Source organism: Argiope bruennichi, chromosome 8 (assembly GCF_947563725.1).
Source record: "Argiope bruennichi chromosome 8, qqArgBrue1.1, whole genome shotgun sequence".
Taxonomy (NCBI): Eukaryota; Metazoa; Arthropoda; class Arachnida; order Araneae; family Araneidae; genus Argiope; species Argiope bruennichi.
Genome location: NC_079158.1, coordinates 56,054,635 through 56,079,548, shown reverse-complemented (window position 1 = coordinate 56,079,548; position 24,914 = coordinate 56,054,635). Strand labels below are relative to the sequence as shown.

General features: G+C 29.1%; 1 protein-coding gene across 7 annotated transcripts in view; it reads left to right on the top strand.

Annotated features, from left to right (window-relative positions):
• Window positions 1-24,914, top strand: part of LOC129981562 (mucin-17-like) — a 307,915-nt gene that overhangs the window by 119,807 nt on the left and 163,194 nt on the right. The window contains exon 1 of one of the 7 annotated variants that reach the window (XM_056092448.1): window positions 12,034-12,387. The exons of the other annotated variants lie outside the window; for them this stretch is intronic. Coding sequence (XP_055948423.1) covers window positions 12,323-12,387 — 65 coding nt within the window. The 5' untranslated portion in view covers window positions 12,034-12,322. Of the gene's footprint in view, window positions 1-12,033; window positions 12,388-24,914 lie in introns of those variants that run through there. 7 annotated transcript variants of the gene reach the window in all.

Genomic DNA, 24,914 nt, shown 5'->3' with positions numbered 1-24,914 from the left:
AAAATTCGCCACAGAATAGAATAATAGAATTTTCAGATTGTCACAGATGGCAGAATTAGAATTTTTTTCCCGCCAAATTTCACAGACAGGTAACTCTCAACTAATGCATCAGCGGAAGTATTTCACACTTGCGATGTGCAATTGTCCCATCTGAGAAGCCTTTTCAACTTATTGTTTTATTTCGAATGAATTTAAACGTCTTCATCGGACGGAAGTTTGTATTTCGCCATTTTTTTTTAAGTGAACGTATTAACGTATCAAAAAACTGTGACCGTAACTGTTTTAGAAAATGAGCCAGACAAACAATCGAACCGCAACATAATCCCGCTACTTAGAATAGTCTAATAGAAGTAAATAATTTTTCTTTTTAAGCTAAGGGGGAAGCGGGTTAACGCAGAGTTCGTGGCTTCTTTTGAGTAAACAAGCTTATTGTTGGAAACCACTTGGCTGTGAAGGTTTGGTCTTTTCTCCACGTTGTTTTCAGAAAAGGTCATCAGCAGAAGGGATTCTGAGGCGGGAGAAACTTTTTATTCTAAATTCATTCTTTGCATCAAAATTGTCAGTAATATATTCTCTTGGAATCTGGAATCTTAGAATATTTTCTTTTGACCAATACCATTAGCTCTTTATTTTACACAATAAATTGATTGGCTGAAAATGTTGAGTGAATTACAGTTATTCTGTTTAACCCTTTAATTGGCAAATGATAAAAAGTTGTAGTGAAAAACTTGCCGGATGTACATACTAAGTAGGACATGTATTTTATATTTGAGTGTTTTCAGAAATTTGTTTCAATTAATTTATTTTAGTTTATTTAATTCTTGGAATCTTGATTTATTTTAATTATTACCCAGGAAAATGTGTCCGAAGGATTGTTTAATATACCCATGCATTTAAAATCATAGATCTCTAATAAGATTCAATGAAAACACATATTGATTCTGAACAATCGTGTTAAATAGAGGGTCAAATCAATATCTTTTAATATTTAATTTCGATTAATTTTTTAATAAATAGCATCAATCAAAGCTAGCTTGCGACATAATAAATATGTCGTTCAGAAACAGTGACTAAAATCATTAATATTCGTCTTGCTATTCCTTGTACATTTATCTCTTGATTCCTTTTTATTATGTCACTTTCATGTATATAACTTAATTCATTTTTATTTACATTCATATATTTCTATTCTAAATCATATAATATGCTAAAAGAAAGTCAAATTGGAAATAAATTTTCAATTTAGTAAAATTTTTTTTTCTTTCTTTTATTTGTGTAAATATATTAAATTGAAATTCCAAACATATGTATACAGATTATCTTCTATATTTGCTTAATTGAGTAATATCTATGTAATACAGTTAAAATGCTGCGAAATTTGACGATTAAGTGGTTAACCTATATTTTTCCATAGTAAGCAATAACTTTTTTTGTATGAATCAATACATAAATTATCAAATTCTTTTTAAAAATATAACTTATTTATATACAATTTTTTTTCATAAAATAAAAATTTAGTGAAATAGAAAATTAAAAATTATAAATAAATTATCTGTAAGTAAAAAAACATAAATAAGTCTGTCCCTTTGATTACTGCTGATGTCTAAATACTTCTAAAAGATATTTTGTAATATTTTTGCTTTTAACAATATTTATTGAGACCTTTTAAAATATTAAAATTAAAATTCAAAATGAAATTCTTGAAAAAAAATATCTTTTGATAAGAATTTTTTTTTTAATTCAATGAAAGACAAAGAAAAAGAAAACCCACCTTTGTATTGAAAGAATACTAAACGACTTATTTTGTTCATTTATTTTTTGATGTTAAAAATTCGAAGAGAAAACGATTCCTGGATGACAGTTAATAATGCACTAATCAAAGGAATATTCGCTTAAAAATAATCGATATAACCAAAATGAGCAGCATTTTTATGGCTTTCTAAAATTTCTGTCTCGTTATGTATGTTTAATATTGGTCAAAATGAATAAATTCAGATTAGCTATCCATAGTTTTTATTGAATCGTCACTTCTTCATAATATTCATAACATTTTACAAATTTTAGGAAGTATGTATCTCCTCCTACTTTGGTACATATATACTTATATGAAAATCCATTGCCACCAGCTTTGTAATGTGTATTATTTGAATACAGCAAGCGTTTTAATCGGTAAAACAACATGTTGAACTTTGAGTAAAAATGTTTTGAGCATCTGGTTTATAACCAAAATTATGCGGTTTGAAATTACAAGATTATTCTCTTTCAACAAATATTATTAGAATACCAAAAATTAACCCCTACACAACAGAGAAAATAATTTAATGATTGATTATTAATATTTTTTATTTGAATTGCCAATTCAAGGAGAGTTTCATGGAGCTCTTGAACTGTAGGTTCTTAACCTCTGAAAATAACAGATGAATAGAGTAATGACATGGCAATTAGATTAATTAGTCAGTGGTTGATATGAAAAGGATGATGAGGTTTTTTGATATTTATTAGTAGTGAAAAGTCATTTTCTATTTCTTTTATCGTGATGTTATCACTTTTGTCAATTTTTTGCAGCAGTTTTGCAGCCTTAACATTCGAGATACCAATTATTATATCAAAATGTTGTATGCCAAATTTATCAAAACATTTTATTGACCCACTTGAAAAGATTAATTATATTCTCTCTCAAAAATGCTGTATGCGATATGTTATCACAAAAGGTCGCATGTCAGTTCTAGTTGTTACATTGAAATGCCATATATTTTGGTGCGCTTGAATTTTGACATATGATAGATATAACTTGATTTCGATATGACAGTGACGAAATGTGAATGCAGTCTGCACGCTTTATTCCTCAACTAAACTCTTTGCATATGAAATTTAATTTAATTATCGTTTATAAAGATATTATAAAGCGTCACTGTTAACAAACTTACGTGGATGACCTTCTTACCCAAAGAAAGTGGAACGTAATCCGCCTGCAATGATATCTTGATTCAGCGCTTGCGATGAAAGGAATTTATTATTACATCTTAAGGTGAGTCAATAAAGCATGATTCAAGGATACCAGTGGATTTGCTGACCTCTAAAGAAATTTTATATTAATCCCAAAATGAAAAAGATTATAGTCCTTCCTTTTTAATGACTAAGATGTTGAATTTTATATTATTTGGGAGATTAATTAATGTCTGTTAATTCTCTTGATAAAGGTCTTTAGATAAATATAAGGTTGATATAAGGTCTTACTGTTACATTTTGCATATTTATCAACCTTAATCCTACAGTGTGAGAGTCATATATTTTACTGTCAAAAATATTTTCAAAAATTGCAAAAACGGTTTAAAAATCTAATATAAATTGCAAACATTCTTTAAAAAAACCATTGGAAGTGGTCTCTCCAAAATTTTCTCACATACTCTTTAATTTCTCACATTCCAGAAAACGCCTTACATGGCACTGACGTACAATAGTTACGAAATATTGATCTTCGACATGAATATAACGTTTTTGATGAATCTAGCGTGTAATCTTTAGCAAAATATATGGTGATTAATCCTTGGCATGCTTAATAATATCCAAAAATCGAATTTGTATTTTAGACACGTTTTTCTCAACCGATTGAAACAAAAATGTGACACAAAACTGCACAAAATCCCATACCAAATTTGATTTATTGAAGTCACTGCCTATCTTATTTATCGCATTTACATGTTTCTGAAAGTACAGATCAACAGGCAGTCAACTCATAGTTGGATTTAGCTCAGAATTTGACAAGTTTCTACTCTATAGATGTTAGATCTATGTACCGAATTTTATCTATATGGCTCTCTTTGTATTGTAGCTATTGTGTTAACTTATATTCGAACAGATGGACAAACGGATTTCCTCCCAACAAATTTTACTCCACATTTGATAGAAATCTGCATATTTGGTTTAAAGACTGTACACCACATTTCAACCGTCTAACTCAAAGCATTTTTGAGTTACCTTTGTCACAAACAGGCAGATAGACGTTTTTCGAACTCAGGGAGATCTAAAACATGCAGATTCGTTAAAATCTCGAGTGCGAATTTTTTGATGACTACCATACTTTTTCTATATTGTATATACGAGTAAATAAAAAATATATGAGCGTCAGATATATCCATTTATTAGCAGATGAAATCGCTAATCCATAATAATAAATAATGCACTGTAATTTCTTTAAATAATTTTAAATGATCAATCCTTTAAAGTTTCACACTTTTTCGCTCAAACCAGAATTTTATAAGCAAGCCATTTAAGACATTAGAGATGACCTCAAATGTCCAAAAATTTTTAACATGCTAACTTAAATTGTCTCTTTTTAGATCGTAAATATTGATGATGATGATGCCACTGATGGATCAATAATATTTATAGAATATACTTATATTGAGATTTCCAGCAGATTTTTTAATCATTGACAACTTCTAATGCCAGAATACATCTTGTAGATGTTTAACCCTTTAAAGGGCCATTTTTTTCTAGTCATATTATGTTAAAATATTTTTAGGCTTGAAATTAGAATAAGAAAAGGGTTTCATTTAGCTTATTAAATAAATTTAATTTGATTAATTAATTAATTTGGTAAATTAATAATTAAGTAACAAATCAAGACACATCATTTTGTCTGAGGTAAAGAACTGAAGCATCTAAGTTTCTGACTTACTAAAAAAAATTTATCAGAACTTATGCCAACCTACATAATGCCATACAAAGATTGACAAATTTGGTGGGAAGCATACTTCCCACTGCCCTAGAAAGGGTTAAAACAAAAATTCATGCCCTCAAACACATCTTCTATTAGAATAACTTAAATAATTGTCATAGTTTGTTCAATTTTTTCTATTTTAAAATTGGCAGGTCTTTCTGAATATTCTTAACAACTTTTGCTGACTAAGCAAATATCACTGCATTGAAAAAGCGTATTTCATGCTACTTTTTTGGAGAGGGGAATAAATTCGAATTTTAATTTCTGATACGTACTTTATAACTATAGTCAACTTCAGAGATCTCTATATAAGATTCATGACTAATTTTGACTATCTCAATAATTATCTTTGTGACGCTGAAGAATTATTTTTGTAGATGAGAGATCTATCAAATAATTTTAAGTTTTCAAGCTTGTAATTTTATGAAACGAATTGCTTATTAAACTTAATAGAAAGAAATAAAATTTCTTATAACTTTTTAATTATGCGTGACACGAAAGAGGAGAAATTTTAAATCTAAATTATAAATTAGATGAATACGATTAAAAATGAGGAAGGAAAAAAATGATACAAAGTTAAAAGTCAATAAAACCATTTAAAATGTCTATTACTGAAATTATTTCAAGAGTTTAAAGTCATTGACCGCCTCTTTTTCCTTTGTTATTTTTATATTCTAACAACTGCTATATAGATTTTATAAGAACAAATTGAGAGTTAAAGAAAAATAATTTTGAGATTACAACTAAAACTTGTTATTTACAAAAATTATAACCCCTTTAAAATTTCTTTTTTAAAACTTTCCATCTTTTGAAGCAAAAATGGAATAATAAAAGAATTTCACACTAAAAAATGAAATCTAACCCACAGTGCACAGTGATGCATATACTTTCATATTTTTGTCTTTTAAAAATTTGTTTTGAACAAATCATTAATTAATAACTTATTAATTAATTATCAAATTGTTCAAAATTGTTTCAGAAGGAAAAATGTAAATGATGCATAAATGCATAATACTTGATTACTTCACGGCACAATAACTGATTAAATTCTTATAGTAAAATTTGATGAAATAAACTTATTTCCTTTTTAAAATTAACGCAATTTTATTCAGTGGCGAATATGATGATCGATTGTATCGTTTCTCTTTGTGAGCGAATAGATGATTCACACTCTACGAATGTCAGTAAAAGAAACATTAACCTGTTTGATTTCATCTCTGCACTTCTGGACTGAGTGTCACACCTTTGATTTCGTATAAAGAAAGAATAGAACACCTGCGTCAGCACAGACAGCTGGTGAAATTCTGTCGTAGTCCATCATCAAGCATTTGCACATTCCTGAGATGAAGCAAATCCACAAAAATCAGAAGTGTAAGCTAGATTTCGCAGGAAAAATATTCTGTTGGACGGCAATTAATTGCTATTATTAAAAGGGAAGATAATTCATGTTTATCCTCTCTCCCCTAAAAAAATGGAACATTATTTTTTTTTATTCTCTCACATACGAAATATATTAAGAAAAGAAATATTGTAATCGGGGAAAAAAAACTCTTCGAGATTTTGACGGATCTCTACGTTTTACATCTGTCTGAGCCCGAAAAATTTATTTTTGGAATTATATCTGCCTGTTTACTTGTGAACATGCTAACTTAGAAACATTTTGAACTAGACGGATGTAATTTGGTATATAATAAATAGATGAAATTTATCTTTTTCTGTCAAAGTCCATCCACGAAATCCATTGAAAGGAAGTATGTCTGCCTGGCTATTAGAATGCAAGTTGACACGATCATTGCAAAATGAAAAGGGCTAAATGGATAAAAGGTCACTTGTTTCTGCATGTCTAACCAATCCTTCATGTTTCTCCCATTTTTTTAGAATCGCTCTATACAACCAAATGTATTTGAAACTTGAGTAGTAATGAGCCGCATATTGATTAAAGGAATTAAATTTTCCTTGTTAACCTGTGAAAAACAGGTTAATTTGGTGGATATAGCATTATTCGCGCTTTCATGTAATGTGTGTATTCTACGTCTTTCATATTCTATATTTCAAGAATAAAATGCATTTACGCTTTTTTAATCGTCCTCCTGACTATATAAAAATTCATTTGCTTTCAACCTGCAAGCTCTATTGGAAAATTTGCTACTCTAGTCAGTGACAATTCAAATTGATTGATTCTGCCGTATCAAATTCAGTGAAAGTTTCTTAATATAGTTCGTATCATCTTGATTAGGTAATCTATATAGTGTCGAACTCTAATGAGAAATTTGCTATTATAGTCAATGACATATCAAGGTGATTGAGAAAACTATACAATTTCTTTCTGAAATCGAAAATTTGCTTCTATAGCAAAAAACACCTAGACAGGAAAAATTATACAGTGTAGAATTCTAATGGAAAATTTTTGACTATTAAATAGCTATATGGTGTCAAATTCTAATGCAAAACTTGCCGCTATAATCAGTAGCATCTCAAGCTGACGAAGAAAATTAGCTACGCAGTGTCAAACTGTAATGGAAAATTTTCTGCTCTTGTTAGTGACATCCCAAGTTGATTGTTTAAGCATTATCATTACCTTATGTTAAATAGCCCTAAATGTGAAACCAATGCGTTTAAAAGAAACTGATGCGTTTCACTGTAATTTAATTTCAAACACTGTTAGGTAACATGCATTTGAAGGGTCACCGAACCTAAAGAAAACTACTCATCACAAAGAAAAACAGAATGGTGAACGGATATCTCTCACCTTACTGAAGATTTATTCTTTTTCTAATTTTCTTTTGCTATTCGTTCTAGCAGTAATGCTTTATTTGCAGCCATCCAATTTAGTCGTGATTATTCGTCTGGTCCATTCTTTGATAAAAGTGGACATAGCCTTTGCAATGGTCATCTAATTAAGAATATTCTCATGAATAATCACCTGTTTAAGTGGTTATTTGTAGAAGCGTAATATATGAATTGTTGTATAATTCCTATCAATGAGTGATAATTGAATTGTTTTTATGTATATTGACTAACATAAAAAAGTTATTTTTGTATTAAATTTTTGTAATTATTTTTACATTAATTCAACAACACCAGTAATATATTTTTGTGAGGTAGAATTTTAGATTTAAATTAAAAGATCTCTATTTTTAAGAAACATTTTCTAAAGATGCCTACGTCATCTTTCATTCCTTGAGGTATCGCTGACTTTAACATAATCAGAGAATCTAAAGTTGCATCTTTTTTTACATCTTGGAACAAATAATAAATGACAAAAAATTAGAGAAAGTTACAAATAAATCTCTTAAAATTATAAAATTATATAAATTTGACAAATTAAAATATTTATTTAAGATGTGTTTTCGAGCAAGAAGTTCCAATTTAACAAATCTTGTATATCGATTCACGGGAATTTTGTTGCATTAAAAAGTAAAACGTTTTTGAAAAAAATTACCATTCAAAATGAATACAGCACTCATAAATTGCACATAAAAAAGCTTTCGATAATAATAGAAGATTCTGGCATTTTTTTACTTTCCTGTTCTTAAAAATTACCTCTGATATTTATCCCCTTCAGTAATCTCATATGACTTTTAATAATAAGCAAGGAAATAAAAGAGAAGTATCCATAGAATAAGTGCTTTACAGAATACAATTTGTTTCTTTACATGGAGAAATTTGAGGCCAATGAACTACAGATATATTGGCAGGGCTTCAAACTCCATATTATCGTCTGCGAATATTCCAAAGGAACGGTAAAAAGACTGCATTGTTCCCATTCCAAGTATGAAACAGTATCGATCACTCCAATAAAAAACTACTCAGAATGCAATTTTTCTTTTTAAATGGCAAATTAGTTTTTTGATATGCATCATAGCTTTTCCAATGATGAGTTGGCCAAATTTTCGGTCAATTTTTCCCGTCTGATAACAATTTCATATTTATGATAAAAGTTTTCGATAAAACTCATTTTTTTTTCTTTCGTTATTTATTCAAGAAATAAAAGTAAAATATTTTGGGTATATGTGCTTAGAATACAGTCTAAAATAAGGTTTCTAAATTCTTATATTCCAAATCCTTCTTTAGATAAAAAAGTTATCAGTGAGTCTTGAATCCAGTTTTGAAATTTGGCATATATGCTTTTAAAAAAAGCGGAAAGTCGATGTAAAATTTTGAAAGTCCAAAAGTAAATTAAAATATCAGTTCAAAAAATTATTAAGCAAGTTTTTGATGCTTTTCAGCTATAGCTTCGTAAAATATTAACCCACAAAAATGGTTTTTACATTAACTTAAAATTTAAAAAAACAACATTTTTAATGGACGACATTTTATTTCTTTCTACAATTTTTATGATTTTTAGAAAATTTTTAAAATTTAATTTAATATACAATATTTAATAAGGTTTTATTATGATATTCGAATTAATTTCACTGATGTCTAATTTAATCACAAAATTTTGCCCTTATTGAAATTAATATAAAAAAACTGATTTCTTTTATGAATAACCCCAAAGGTGAATTTCTGTTCCGTTTTTATTTTGCAATTTGTACACTTCTTAATATGCAAGCTCAGAAATTTTCCATAGACTTGGCATTAAATTTATATTTTTCATTCTTATCAAATAACAAGATTAAATTTTAAATGAATGCATTCTATAATAATAGTTAACAATATTACAAATGAACAAATGGCGTTTTGTTTCATTAATTTTAATGCTTATTACTTGTATATTTATTTAACCTCATAATTAGATAATATCCTCATTAAAACATTTATAATTATTTCCACCCACATAAAATTCCTCCTTGGGGCACCTCGAAATGAGGATGAGATGCTTCCGGCATAATGGTTGGTTCTCGCCACCCTGGAGGATACACGAAAAGGTGGGAATCTGGATCCTCCCACTGATGACGAGACGTACTTCCTTAGGGAAAGGTTGTACCGTGGCCAGTGACGGCCCTTAGGACTCAACTATAGTTCCCGCTAATGTTGCTGTTGCGGCGGTCCGGTCATTCAGTTTTTTTATTCATATGCGTTCGAGCCGGGTCGGTGGTATGACTACCAATATAAAATCGGAAAGGACTTTGAGATAAGATTAAATATCTCAGACATCGTCTGTGATTTTCGCCTTTGAAATGAACTGCTACTTTGGCTTAATTACAGGATTTAATTATTAAAAATTCTAAAACTCGATTCACGAGCCAAATATATTATTGTATGAAACGAGGATAGTGAAATATTTTAAGTTAGATATTTTACCTAATAATATGCAAATAAATCTTTAATATTGAAAAATTAAAATAAGACGTAATGGAGTAAAGAAATGCGTAATCCTTTCTATGGATAAATTGCTCAGGACATAATACTCGGCTGGAAACATTATTAACGATAATCATCACAATTTATAAACTGTCTTCCCAAGAGCGTCAGAGATGTACTTTATAATGTAGATGTTTTATGAATGGATATGAAAGATTGGCAAATAAATATGACTTTATATTATCTACATATTTAATCAATCAGAAATTCTATTTCAATGTCATATTAATATAAGTTTCCTCAATGGAAATTAAATTATGTTAATTCATCATGTAATGCTCAAAACTAGTTGTTTCGAAGGTTGTGGTGCATTGAGATCGTGCACTCCTTCACCCTCACCTTGTCACTGGTGAGTATCTGGCTAACTAATCCAAATGGAAAATATCCTTGCTTTCTAGATATTCGTCAACCAGATGAATCCTAATGGCTGAACGCTGTAATCCATTGTAATGAAATTATATAAGCTATATTTCTGAAAAGACGAGCATGGATCACTCTGACCCTCTCCTCCTTATATCTTAAAATATGATAGGATCTTTACCAAAAAAAATTTAAGTCTGTGTGCTCATCCAATATGTTTTCAGTCCAGGCAACATAGTTGAATAACAGACATTTTATTGCTTTGTGTTTAACGAGAGTTTGAAGTGAGCCAATTTATGTAACATCACAAGCGTAATTTTTAGCATGTTTATAGACTGTATAATGTCTAAATGGGGACATGCATGCTGAAAAAATAGTTCAAACCCCATATGAGGTGCAGAATTGGACCTACAACTATTAAATATGGCTCATACGTACTTCTTGGGTAGTAAACGCTCATGTTAATCAGATTTTAATGTCATTTCTTTCTATAATTTCGCAGCATATTATTGCACAATTTCAATTTTAGAACGCTCAAGAATTCGAAAAATTGACTTTTCAAGGATACCAATTTTGTTTTCGTACATTTTTTGGCATTAATTTTAATCATTCTTTTAAAAATACTTTTAAGTATATTTTATAGCTTCATTTTTTCCACTACTGGATTTATATTATTGCACCTTGTGCAGTATTATTTTTGTGAGCAAGTTATCGTATCTATGTATTTAAGAATTTTTTTAAAAAAAAATAACACTAAGATAGATGAAAAATGCTTGAAACATTAGTATGTGCCCTGCTTCGAAATAGAGGTGCGCATCTCATTCCCCTTTTTTACAGATGGATTTTTGATTTAACAATATGCACGTGTCGTTAATCAGCCTAAAAAATTAATCAGAATGTATTTTTGTCACATCTGGAAATAATTAACACTTATATTAAATTTTATATTAGCCATTTAACTTTTAAAAATCAATTTATTATTCTATATGGATAAAATTTTTCATGAATTTATTATTAAAACCATTTATAAGTATTTAATCCAAGATTTATTTCTAATAATTACAAAATAAAACTTATTCGATTTTTTTTTACTGTGTATGAATTTTTATATTTTAAATTTTATTATTTTAACAGTTTGATAATTTCTATCACTTCCAGCCATCGCGTTTTAGAATATATATCTATTTTACATCTCAAAAATTAGTGATATAATAATTCCGAATAACTGCCTATTCTTCAGAACTGTTCTATAATATTAATTTTTTCTTAAATAAAATTCAAATCAATCGGCTGACATTTTATATCACCAATTATTAATTTTAGCATTATTACTTTCATTGTCGTTCATCTCCTGAAGAGTTCATTTAAATTTAATATTTTTCTTTTAAAAAATGTCTATACATGACAACATTAACTGATCCTAGACTTATCCATTAAAAAAAAATGTATTTTCGATCCACAAATTCGAAGGAAAAAAAAGTGCAGGATTAAAATCGTTTTTTTCTTTTCTTCAACTCATTGTCAGACTCACAGCGGCCTTCTGATTGGCCAAGAGCAACCGCAAGCTGATTGGCCCAGAGTTGTTAGCGCAGTCTGTTGAATGTTGGTCGAAATTACAATCGGTCAAAAAAGTAAAGTCGGTTGTGTATTCTTAGGTTTATGATTGAAGAGTCTTTAAACAGTTTAAACTTCACCACGCATTGGTCGTGTTAACTAGTGAGTGCATTTTCACAACTATGGAAATTCTTACTTCGTGTGTTCGTTGGATATCATTTGGCTTCTTTTAAGTCTAACTAAGAGTGTGATTTGTTGTGTTTACTGTGTGTTGACAGTTGGTTAGAAACTTACCAGGTGAAATTTTGTCGAAGAAATAATTTCAGTACTCGTGTGTTCTTCTAAGCATGTGTGTTTAATTATCATAACTTACTAAAAATGAAGTTAGAAAACGGAAGCATTAATATTGAGGATTCGAAACCTTCAGATGGAACAAAATATCGGTAAGTACATTTATGTATTCTTTAAGAATTATTTCTTTAATTTGTTGCAGCTGTCAGTCAGCAAATTTTTTAGGTTTTTATGTATAAAATTGTAGTAGTAAATTTCTGAAGTCATTGTGAGTTTTTTTTTCCCCGAAATGTATTCTTGTTAAATCCTTGTGTTTCAATTAAATACATTAACTGTTAATCATATATTTCATTTTATTTCTTTCTATAAAATATTCCAACATATATTAAATTTTGACAAAAATGTATATTTATTGTATGTATTGAGGGGAATTTAAACATTTTAACTAAGAATTTTATGAATTTTATTTCATTATATAATTATAAACATATTTTCTTACTACAATTATAAACAAAGTTAAAAATTTTTGAAAAAAAAAAAAAAGTACTGTTGTTGAAAAGATTTTGAAAACATTTTTAAGTTCAAATTTTTCCCTTAGAAAGAACCACCACTAGCTGAAGTAATAAATGTTTAGAATACTTCAAAATTTAAATAATTTCCAAATCAATATTTTGATAATCTTAGTAACATTTTTTATATAAATTTATTATGGCAAACAAATAGTACAAGGCACTATATAATATTTTATATTACTTTTTGTACATCTTAAGTCGTGTTATATTTAAAGTAAATTTATTAAAAAAAAAAAAAGGTTAATTATGGGTTTCATCTATTTTTCTTTGAAGTTTGAATACATAATAAGAAGAATGTTCTACTATCCGTTTCAAACTAATTGACCATCATTTGCAATAAATTTTTAACTTTATTACTGCATTCTTTCATTTTTTTCCCTTAAATTTTTTTAAAAAAATTATACCATCTAGGAAGTGATTTATTGTGCTGCATTTTGCCTTGAAGCAGTTTAGAATGACGGGTTTGTTTGATTACAACATGTTGATTTATAACTTATTTTATCTCAACTCATTCATTCAACTGTTTTCTACTTTATCAAGATTGTAACTTGCTTTTCTTAGCCATGCAAAGTTCACTTTATAGTTCTTAAGATAATTTAATTGTATATATCTTTCCTTTCATATCTAATATTATTATACACTGCATTTTTTTTTTTTTTGAGTTTTACATTTTGTTTAAAATTTAGGAAATTACAAATAATATTCAATTATATGCAGTGAATTAAAAATGTAATCATTAATTTCTGTGAATGGAAAATATTTTCCTTGTGACCTTATACATGACTAGAGCTTGAATTTATTAAAAAAACTCTACCCTTCTTTGCCATAAAAAACCTAAAAATTACTTATTGTTTTAAATTTTCATTTAAAGTTTATATTGTATTTTCATTTGACCATATAGAGAGACAAATTAAATGCAGCAGTTAAGTATGAAAAACTGATGTTTAATTTCTAAAATATGATTACTCTTGGGGATGGGGAAAATATCAAAAACTGAATATTTGAGTTTGAATATTCAAGAATAATATTATCTTTTTTGATAAACTTTCTTCTTTTTAAGCAAAACTTCATTAAGTCTGTAATTTACAAAACAAATATTTAGTTCTCTAATTTTTGAAATTAAAACTATTTAATTCCCGAAGAATATCAATCAGTTTATTAAATAGTATGTGCTAAAATTAATAGAAAATATTATCTGTGTAAAAGTTTTTGGCAATATTAAAATTTAATTTTTTTAGAGCAGCGATTTTAAAGTTATTTTTTAAACAAAATATTTGCAAAATCACAATTTAATAAAATACAATAAAAACTGAAAACATAATTTTAGGTTATTTTATATGAGAATGCCGAATCCGCATTTCGAATAACGATCGTCGTAAATTAAATACAGGTTTTCTTTATCGGTTTAACCGCCACTCGGCTTGCAAACTGTTCGTTGCTCGAAGGACTCAATTGACCTTCGATATCTATTTCCGTTTAGTCTCCCAGATGGCGGTAGCTGTCATTTTTCAGACGATTATGTTTTCTAACCGAAATATAGCGTGCGGCGAACACGTGCTTTCGTCTGAAAAATCTGTTGATCATTCAAATGATGTAACCAGGCTTTCCGGTTTTTAAAATTTAAGTCGGTTTGTTCGTTGTAAAAAGGCACTTACGAGCATCCGAAATGGTTTTAAGGAAACAAAATAATTTTTGTCCAATTATATTTTTAGCTGGTGATTTTAGTGAATTTGTAAATTCTAGAAAGATTGTATTTCAAGGTCTTGAGTTAATTTTTATTCCGCGTGGTGTTTTGTTTGTTGAAATACTGCAATTACTTTGCTGGCAGCATGTTTTGTTTTTCGACAAAAAGGCACGAGGAAAGTTTGGTTTCGAAATCATTGGGATTGTTTTTTTAATGTAGAAAATTGCTTAAGTTTTCTTTTTTATACAAGTTGTGCAATATGCATTCCAAAATAGATTCTTACAGAATTTATTCACTATTTTGTCAGAAGTAGTGTGGAATTTTAAGCGATGTAAAATTCCAATAATTTGAGCTTTAGTTTAGTAGGATTTTCTTATTCCAAGTTAACATCAATATCTGCTATTCAAAAAGTTTTCAGATATAAATATATATATTAAAAAAATACATCTAAATAATTTATTGCATAATTTGTAATTTTTGTTTATTTAGTTTTTACTTTAATGCTTTATAAATATCAGAATTTTTCCTTCTAGTTAAGAAAGAAAGAAAGAAACCGTAAATCATTGTCGTTTTGGTGTGTGTTGACCCAAACTGAGTTAATTTTTTTAATTAGCCAATTTTTGAAAATTATAACTATTGCCATGTTAAATTACGATGGTTTTGATTCTTCTTGATATTGAAAAACTACTCAATATTCTACTCATATACCTAATAAACATTTCATAATTATTACGATTAAAGTAATATTGTTTATTCGATGATATTGTTTGGTGACTCTCGAAACCGGGAAGATGCAGTGTTCGAGACTGGATTTAATTGATGTGATTCGTTAGACCAACGTTCGCTCACTTGCGTGTCGTGGAATCTCTGTAGTACCATCTGATTACGGTTCAAAATGACGGGCACTTCTCAAAATAATTTTCTTGCTGCAAGCATCATTACTTTTTGTTAATATAGTTAAATTTTAAAAAAAGTTCTTTTTTTGAATTTTTATTTTATAAAACTAGTTACAAAGTTCCTGTTTTCATTTGCAATTAAAATCCAAATATAGCAATTAATCCTAATCTGTGAGCGTAGATGTATCACAAAATATTTGATTATTATTGTGGTTGTTTTTTGTTCTAAAGTGGGCCAGGCAGTTGAGAAAACCTCTTCAAATGATCCGATAAAAATTCTGTGTAAATCAACATCGTTTTGTTCTCTTGTAGATATAAATGATTTGTTTTTATCCAAATGTTTAAGAATTTGCATTTTTCCAAGCATAAGAAAAATATTTGAAAGCTGCAGATACGAGATTATTGAACTAAATAAACTTTCTACTCATTTACCTTCATTTTGAAAAGCATTTCATTTCTGAGATGTTTGGTTTCCATACTTACCTAAATATTAATATTGACATTGAGCTTAACCTCTTCGTTTTTCTGGGGAAATAGGCGAAATGCCGATTTTTGTTTAAAATGGATTAAATTAATTATTTTTAAGATTCAACATATTCTTATTTCTCATCAGTCTATTTAGTGTATATACATCCTCCACTTTTTCTTAATTTCACGCTGCATAATTTATGCAGTATAATTAAAGTTAATCAAAATAGGGGGTGGGGATGGGTTATCTCGAAACACGCTTTCACCTCAGATCTAGCATTAAACGTCATCTTTGTGATATGATGCGGAACTTTGGCGAGAAGGTATGGCTCATTTGTCAACCGCATCTGTTGATTATGGATCACTTTTGCGAGTTCCGCGCCAAAATAGCTCTCGTGTAGCTAGCTGCATGATAGAACGCTACCATAACTGAGCTATATTATATTGAATCTAAAATGTTTTGACTAATTTTTTTTCCGACATTCCGCTTTTCTTTAAAAGTGCTTGTAAACGATTCTTATAAAATGAATATTGCTAATATAGTTTCCTTAATGAAGCTGAGAATCGAAATTTTGAAAGAGATATTTTATTAAAAAAGTTCCTGTATCTTTTAAATTTAAACTATTATTAATTAGGATTCCGGTGTGATTTAAACCTGTTTCACTCAAAAATAGCTCATACAGCCATAAGTGTATGTGTTTATAAGAAAATTGAATTATAAACTGTTGTTAAATTATTAATAGTAAACAAAAAGGAATTTGATTTAATTCATTCAAAAGTTTTCAAAGATTGTTTAAAATAAACGGTTTGGTGGTAAGATAGCGGATTTGGAACCGAAGAGTTTCAGTCGAGACCTGATTCCATCGAAGGACCGTCGTGTAGGCGGGTCTGGTGCACGTTAAATCCGCTGGGGCCAAACGACCTTCCACTGATGTGGTGTAGAAGCTTGGAGAGGGGGTTACCAGTTCAGGTGCCGCCCTCGTCACCTGACCGCGGTTCAAAATTACGAGGTATGTCTCAAAATAGCCTTAGTGTTGTTTTGAAAAAAAAAAAAAAATGGGACGTTAATATAACTAAGCTAAGCTGATATATTAAAAATTTTATAAAAAAATTATGCAACGTTTTATTGTAGAATATGGTCTATAGAATTTTGAAGTCATTATTCAATTAACGAAGATTATTTTCTTTGTTTAACAACTGGAAAACTAAAATTACACCCATCTTTAAAGGCTTATACTAATTTGAAATTTCTAAACTGGTTTAAATAATTATAAAATGTCTTTCTTAGCATCAAAGGAGAGTACTTTGTATTAACGCTATATCTCAGTAGCCGTGATTTGTTTCGAGATTTATTCGGCGAATTTTTCAAAAGTCGGACCGTCGCTTTCGCTCCCCAAAAATTTGACCTTGTCCCTTTTTACAAGTACACGGTCATGTCAGTGGCTTTTTGGCCGGATGCCACCCCTCTCATCTTGTTCGCTGCACCCGAATTTCTAAGACCGGCCCCGACACGTACCATTAATCAGGTTAAACCCCCTACCCCTTTTCTCCCTATATGTAGTCCCTCCCACGAAATCTCATTTTTAAATATTTCTTCGGATTCGAAAAGAAGGAAACCTCATTGCCGGAGTGGGACTTTTCCATTGAATTCATTGAAAAGTAAAAGGCGAGATAAACTTGGGCGGATACTGGCTGCCAGTTATGGGATGCGGAGAAACACAAGTTTATTTCTTATTTTCTGTGATTCTAGAATTCAGTAAGGGAAATTTTTGAATGAAGACTTAATCGTGTTTGATTAAATGCATTATTCTGGCGCAAAATTGCGCCGGAGGTTTAAAACATAATAAAGTTTAAATTTTAACTGAAAATGGTCAGAATTCGAGGCATGAAATTAGGAAATCTTTCAAAAATATCATTAAATTAAAATGTGTTTTTGATCAATTAAAACTGGACATGGATGGTACGATTAGAATATTCAAAGTGCAATGCATTCAAGGCTGAACAATCTATTAACCTTTGCAGTCGAATGTCTTCTCAGCCACTATTCAAGTGTGTAGAAGACGCTAGAGGTTATATAGGTAAACCCTGAATGATCAGTGAATTATGTTTGAATTAAAGTAAAAAGTATATTATTGAATTAAGTTTTTGTAATGGAATGGTGAAGCAAGGATAAATAGTGTCTACATTCCTCCTTTTTCAGTTTCATTCGTTATTTTCTGCTTTTAAAAATATAAATGGGAAACTATTGTCTTCGAGTTGACCTCAAAGATTGGCATCTGGGGGGGGGGAGTATGACTCCATCCTTCGTTAACCAGCCTTCACGATGCCAATATGAATGATGAATTATTTATTGAATATAATTCATTCAAGTAAATTGTCTGTTTCCTAAATGTTTCGTTAAATGATCATCTGTCCCTGACGTAGTTTTATAGAAAATTGATAAATTCTTTATATATAATATAAATAGGAAAGCAACTTGGCAACATTTTAATACAGTTATTTACAAATTTTTGAAATTTTACACTGTATAATTTTTGTATATAATAACTATGAGATGATTGTATGCAAGTGGAAATGCCAATAGCAGTTGTCAATAAAAGCTTTTTATGTTTGTAAATGCTATTTTTTTAAAAGAAATTTAAAACATCTTTCTATTAAGAATTAAAAGATAAATAAATCGAATTCTTCATCAACTTTTTAAACAATATAACAGATAATAAATATACAATGAATGAAATATACATTAGAAATTTGAAACATAAAAGTCTAATTTTTTTTAGAGAAAAAAGTCATTAAAATCAATTATAATGTGGTGTCTGTGAGCATACTGAATCGTCTTGAGCTCTAAAATGAAATATCCTTTTATATCAAATTTATAGCAACTGCTAATAATGTAATGGGAAAAAAATGTCCATCCTTTTCAATTACCATTCTATTTAAGAAAAATTTCTCTCCCCCCTCCCCCCAAAAAATTCTATTATTTTCCTGCTATCAAAATCGAATGACAAATTTTGCCATATCTCTTTCCAAAAATATCCCTATGCTGGACAAACTTCAGTGACTGATTTCTTTAATCTACTCTCGACTGGACAACCGTCTCGGTCCATCCTGTGCCCACGCACATTTTAAAACTGGCTACTCCAATTTCCTTCTGGTCGTTACACTACTTTATCGTCCCTCCTAAAAAAAACAAATAAAAAGACTAGTCCTCGATTAGAATTAATTTTCACTCGTTCCTGTGAGTGTTCCCTGAACCCTCAGGTTGAAGAACGTTCGAATATCCGAAGAAAAATAAATGGGAAACCTTCAAAACTTTTCCACTCCCCCCGATATCATCAGCCGCACCAAACTGGTCCGATGTTCTTGAACCGAACCGAAGTCGGTCAAAACCCGAAAGTTGACATTCCATGCTAAAGGGAATGGATCTCGGAAAAGCTCTATTTAAATCCGCCTCCGGGTATCAAAAAGAATGGAGAAGGGGGTTGGGGTTGCACTAACTACTAATTACGTTCTTTAGATTTTTAGATTCTCCAGTATATGCTAATTTTAAACATTGATTTTTTTTCTCCCCCCTCTGTGGATTGCTTTGCTTGTAATGATACTTCTTGGAAAAGATTGGTTTTTCGCTCGTAAATAAATAAATAAAAAAAAAATAAAGGGTTTAGAATCGAAACATTTGATTATGTATTTGTTTACGGTTGAATTAATTCTACGGTGGTTTTGAGACGCTTAACGAAGGTTCTATTTTAGACATAAAATGTTCTTCAGTGTTGAAAGTTTATTATGAGACATTTGGCAATGCTATGATCACGTAGACTATGATTAACATCACATGGTGATTGATGTAGTTAAAAGTAATAAACATGGATTCATTCATGTAGGAAAAATTATTATGAAGGCGACATATCAATCGTAAATCTTTTTACTTCGCTTTAACTAAAGCAAAAGAATTGGATAATGTGGTAACCAACAGGGACGAATGCAATTATTTCTACATTCTTCATGAGCCAACAGATACAATTTGTCGCATTTCTCAAACACAAACTTTGAAGCAAAATTTGATAACTCTCCCAAAAATTTTAATGCTGGTATTTATAGCTTGACATACTTCTTTTAAGTAATAGGAATAGCTGCCATAATAGCTATTCCTATTACTTAAATGAATAGTAAAAATGAATGTCTAAATACTTTTTTGTGTTTATATATTAAATGAACATGAAATGAAAAATAATTGAATAAAGAAATTCGCATTTATGTTCTGAAATATAAAATACACTTTTATTTATTTATTATTTTTTTTTTGTTCATAAAATATTTTCAGAAATTCTTCCTTATAATAAAGAAAAATATTAATTTCTTGGTAAAATATGGGAGGAAAAAATCAACGAATTCAATATTTGGCAAATTTTTAAGCAAACGACCAATTCATCAATCTACCTTTCAATTTTATGGCCTACCAATCATGCCAACATTTTATGATGTCCTGTCAGAACTGTAATAACGGGTCATCCGTCATATTCTGAAAATTAATTACAGTTTTATTATAACCATGTTTATCTTTCGAAACTTTGGGCTGCTTTAAAAATATTAAAATGTAAAAATACCATTCAATTGTTCTATTCATTATAATGTATAAATTAACTATATTTTCTGTTCTTCTTGTTTTTGTACCATGATTCTATTTTTATGCAATTTGTTTATTGGTATTGTTTTGTTTCTCTTTACATTGCCTGAACCATAGAAACACAATAGTTTTTAAAGTCTATTTTCAGCTAAATATACAAGAAATGTATTTGCTTTACGTAGCAAAACAAACAGAAAAAAGTTGCTCGTGTTGGCTCAAATAAAATATAAATATAATTCATTCATAATATGTATAATCATTCTTACAGCAGCAAACTTCGATGATACTTCTATTAAATCTCGCATTCATTTTAATTTCTATAAAATAGTAAATATTCTAATATAAATTTCGTATTTTAAATATTCTTTCAGAATAAATCGTTTATCAGCTGTAAAAGAGAATCGTATCGTATTGTCGTCTTCGTTTTAATCAATCCATTTTTAATCAACAGCTAATCGGAGATATTTAAAGTTTCAAATACTGTTTTAAATAATTATGATGCTTTAATTGAATTAATTTCGAACTTGAAATTTTTTTTTGTTTTAAATTAAACCGAAGCATTCTTTTTTTTCTTACAGGAAAAAGGATTTATTGCAATTTTAATGCATATAGATTATTTACGTAAACTAAAGAAGAAAAAAAATGACAAAAAAAAAATAATTTAACACAAATTGTTCTTAAAATTTTTTTTTGACTATTGATAAATGATTCTTATTTATTGAATATATATATTATTCCGTTATATTCTTAAGAATTGTGTTTTTCCAAATGTATGAAATAATTTAAATCTGAAAATCGTCTGCTTAAAAATAAAAAGTAAATGAATTCCAGAACTGTTAGAGATTAAAATTATACTTTTGAATAAATGTACTGAATTTGAACTTAAATCTTAAGATAAGTTAAGATCTGCTTAAGATAAGTTTTGATATATGTTAGGAACAAAAACACACACACACACACACACACACACACACACACACACACATACACACACACACACACACACACACACACACACACACACACACACACACACAAAAAAAAAAAATTGAGTAATATTCTCAAATGAGTCTTTTCCACCCTTGTTTGGATAATTGATGCTATTGTTTATTATTAACAATCTAATTGAAGAGATTCAAATCTAATTGAATATTCTTTCTGAATTTGAATTTTGTTTCAGAGAAATCTCCGTTCTTATTTTGATAATACAATAAAAATTATTACATGTTATATCTTTTATTTTATTTCAAAAATTGTGATTTTGATTTTAGTTGATATTTCCCGTAATGTTTCATGCAATTTAAGATAGGCGATTACGTTAAAAAGACGACTTTTTTCAAAATTTTGATTCTTTTATTTAACAGTCTTAATGTTTGAACAGATTTCTTTATAAAATCGTTATAATTTTGTTTCTAATTCTATTTTTTGGGAAATTACAAATTGATATTTATATTCGCATTTACATATGTTTTAATGCTATTTTGTATTTTTAGATGCTATATTCTCAAATTCTAATCTTTGATAGAATTTTCTGACGAAAAACCTCATAAATAAAATTTTAATGCATATTTTTTTGTTCAGATTTGGTATAATAATTTGTTATTACGTTCTGCAGTTCCTGAACTAGAGAATAAGTAATCTATTTAGAAATATTTTATAGTTCTATTAGTGCTTTGCTGTGTGAAAAAATTTCTTGTTATTCGAACTCTGGTATTTAAAGAATGAATAGAAATAGAACTTATTTTTAGTTAAGGAACTAGATAATATATTTCTTAAGTTATCTGCTACATTTTAGGGCAAGTTATTTGATAAATCTCTAAACTGTAAGATTTTTGCTTTATACCTTTCTTAGCCAAAAAGCAGTTCTTTTTCCCAATTTTTCAAAAGCGTTTACTATTTAACTGATATATTTGCGCACGAATAAGTTTTTTTTTTCTGATTCACTAAACAGCAATCAACCTCAACAATATGAGTTCCTAGATAAAGAAATCTAAACACTAATAATACAAAGCCAAAGAGACATTTACATAATAAAGGAATTCTCTTTTTACGCTGCGTAGTTTTATTGTGATTTCATGTCTTCCTGATGTCTTCATTATTAAGAATTACGCTTATGTCTGTGTAATTTCTTAACTATAATCTTCAGAAGAAAGCGAAGTCCGTCCAACCGTTACTTGAATCAGAAGAAAAAATAAACGAAAAGGGAGAAGAAATCTCTCATGCTTTCTGTATAACGCGGAAGGGATGAAATTTCTCAAACAGGAAATGGTATGCGAGTAAGAAAATAATTTATAAAATGTATGTGTGTGTGCCAGTGGAAGAACATTAAAAGAAAACTGCCTTTTAAAAAAATGTTCATTAGTTCGATTGTGTTGTAACGCCCAAAACTGCATGATGTACCCATTACGAGATAAGGCATAATTTACGTTTTATTTTGAAATGAACTGGAGATGCTCGTTTTAAAAGTTATGGGAGGATGATTCTATCTAGTCCTTTTACTAATTCATTTTGTTAATATTTCCTTGGAATTTCCCTTTCTTAGAATCGCAGATTCAAAACTGGATTCAACATAAAATCGACTTAGGTCGCATCTGTTAGGTGCGTATACTACGGAGATGAATCGTTGTGTTTATTCAAATCACCTATCGTGTAGATTTAAAAGATATGGAAACATTAAAAATGGAATTCAAATAGTGTCTATTGGTATTGTTTTGTTCTCACAAATATCGAATTTCATATAATAGAGATATGATTCATTTCTGCAGAAATGCGATTTCTTTGTTTCCGGAACCGAATTTTATCAATCTTGAGATGAATTAATTTTCTATTAATTAATATGTCTACAATTTTTTTTTAATATTTCAAGCAATTTTTGCATAAATGTTTACATTTTATCGGCCAATTAATTATATATTTTTTTCTCAGTGTTTATGAATGATACTTCATTATTTTATGAAATTCAGCTTTTTTGTTTGGCTCCTAGCCTGTCTCATGTTTACAAATGATTTGCCCTTGATTCCTGATGGATACATATCTGAGTATTGAAAGATTGTACTGAATATTGAAGATCTCTTATAAATCATACTCTAAGGGATTTGAACAATATCTTCCGTATAAATACTTTGCAGGAAAAATATTTTACTTCGGTTAATTTGAATTGCTATTTCTTCGAATAATTTAAATTAAAATTTCTTCGAATAATTTAATTTAATTTAAATTAAAAATTTCTTAAATTTTTTTGGAGAAACTCCTTTCTATGTAAAGTAATTTAATCAAATACTTTAAATAAACTTTTTGTTTCCATTAGACTGGTATTTAGTATTCTTTCAATTTTTAATAGAAAATCAACAGTGATAAAGCTTTAAAAGCTTCCACTTATATTTTGCTCTGCATTTGCTTTGCATTAAAAACTTTAAATTTTTATATATTGTATGCAATTACAAATTTCTGATGAGTTTTAAAGGCTTTACTAAGTTTTCAGACTTTCGGAAAAAAATATTTCTCTTTCTATCCACCCCCCCCCCCCCCGCCCTCCAAAATTCTTTTTGTCTCTTTTAACATTTTACTTATGTTTCTGGATAAATTCTCATGTCATACACTTTTTAAAAACTTCAAAGCAATAAATGTCTTCACATAATAGCATTTGCATATGTGCCTGAATTCAGGTTCATTATTTTCCCCCTTCAAAAATCGCTTTTATGGGTGAGAACCTCAAAGTGGTGAATAGAATTTTCTTTTAATTCAAATGCTTTTTTTTCGTTCTCTTTTAATTGGTACTATTCCAAATGCATCCTACTTAAATATATATCATTGCGATTTAACTTTTAACATTTTTGCCCATCCCCATTCAAAAAAAAAAAAAAAAAAAAAAAAGAAATCCCCTTTTTCAAACTTATTTTTAAAAGAGCTTCTATATTCTAAATCGATTCCGTGTCTTCTTCTTCCCATAAACTCCAATGACCAGGAAGAAAAACCTATTCTGACTTTTGCTTGTTTTCGTTGCCACCCATCTGAGATACGAAGAAGAATATTCCATGAGTTGGTAGTCGATGCCATTGGAAGAAGAGAAATTCTTTTTTTTTACTCTTTCTTTTTGCTGCTATCTCTTTTGGATGCCGTCTGACCATCTGCGTCCCTCTTCCCCCAATGGGCTCAGTCGACTCTGAAATTCCAGATGGGGTACCCAACGTCGTTTTCTTGGTGGAATGTTTCTTCGATCCCTGCCTGTCTTTTCCCGGAGAAGGATTCTCCGCTATTCTAATGTTAATTCTTTTGCAGAGATGGATGCTGCGCATTTACTTGGATATCGGGGTATTATTGCTTTTGAAAATTTTTCGTAGATGATTTCTGTGTGGAAATGGCGCTTTTGGGATGAAGTTGTCCAAGAAGTTTGCTTGCTTATTCGACGGGGAACAATTTCTGCTGTAGAAGTTGA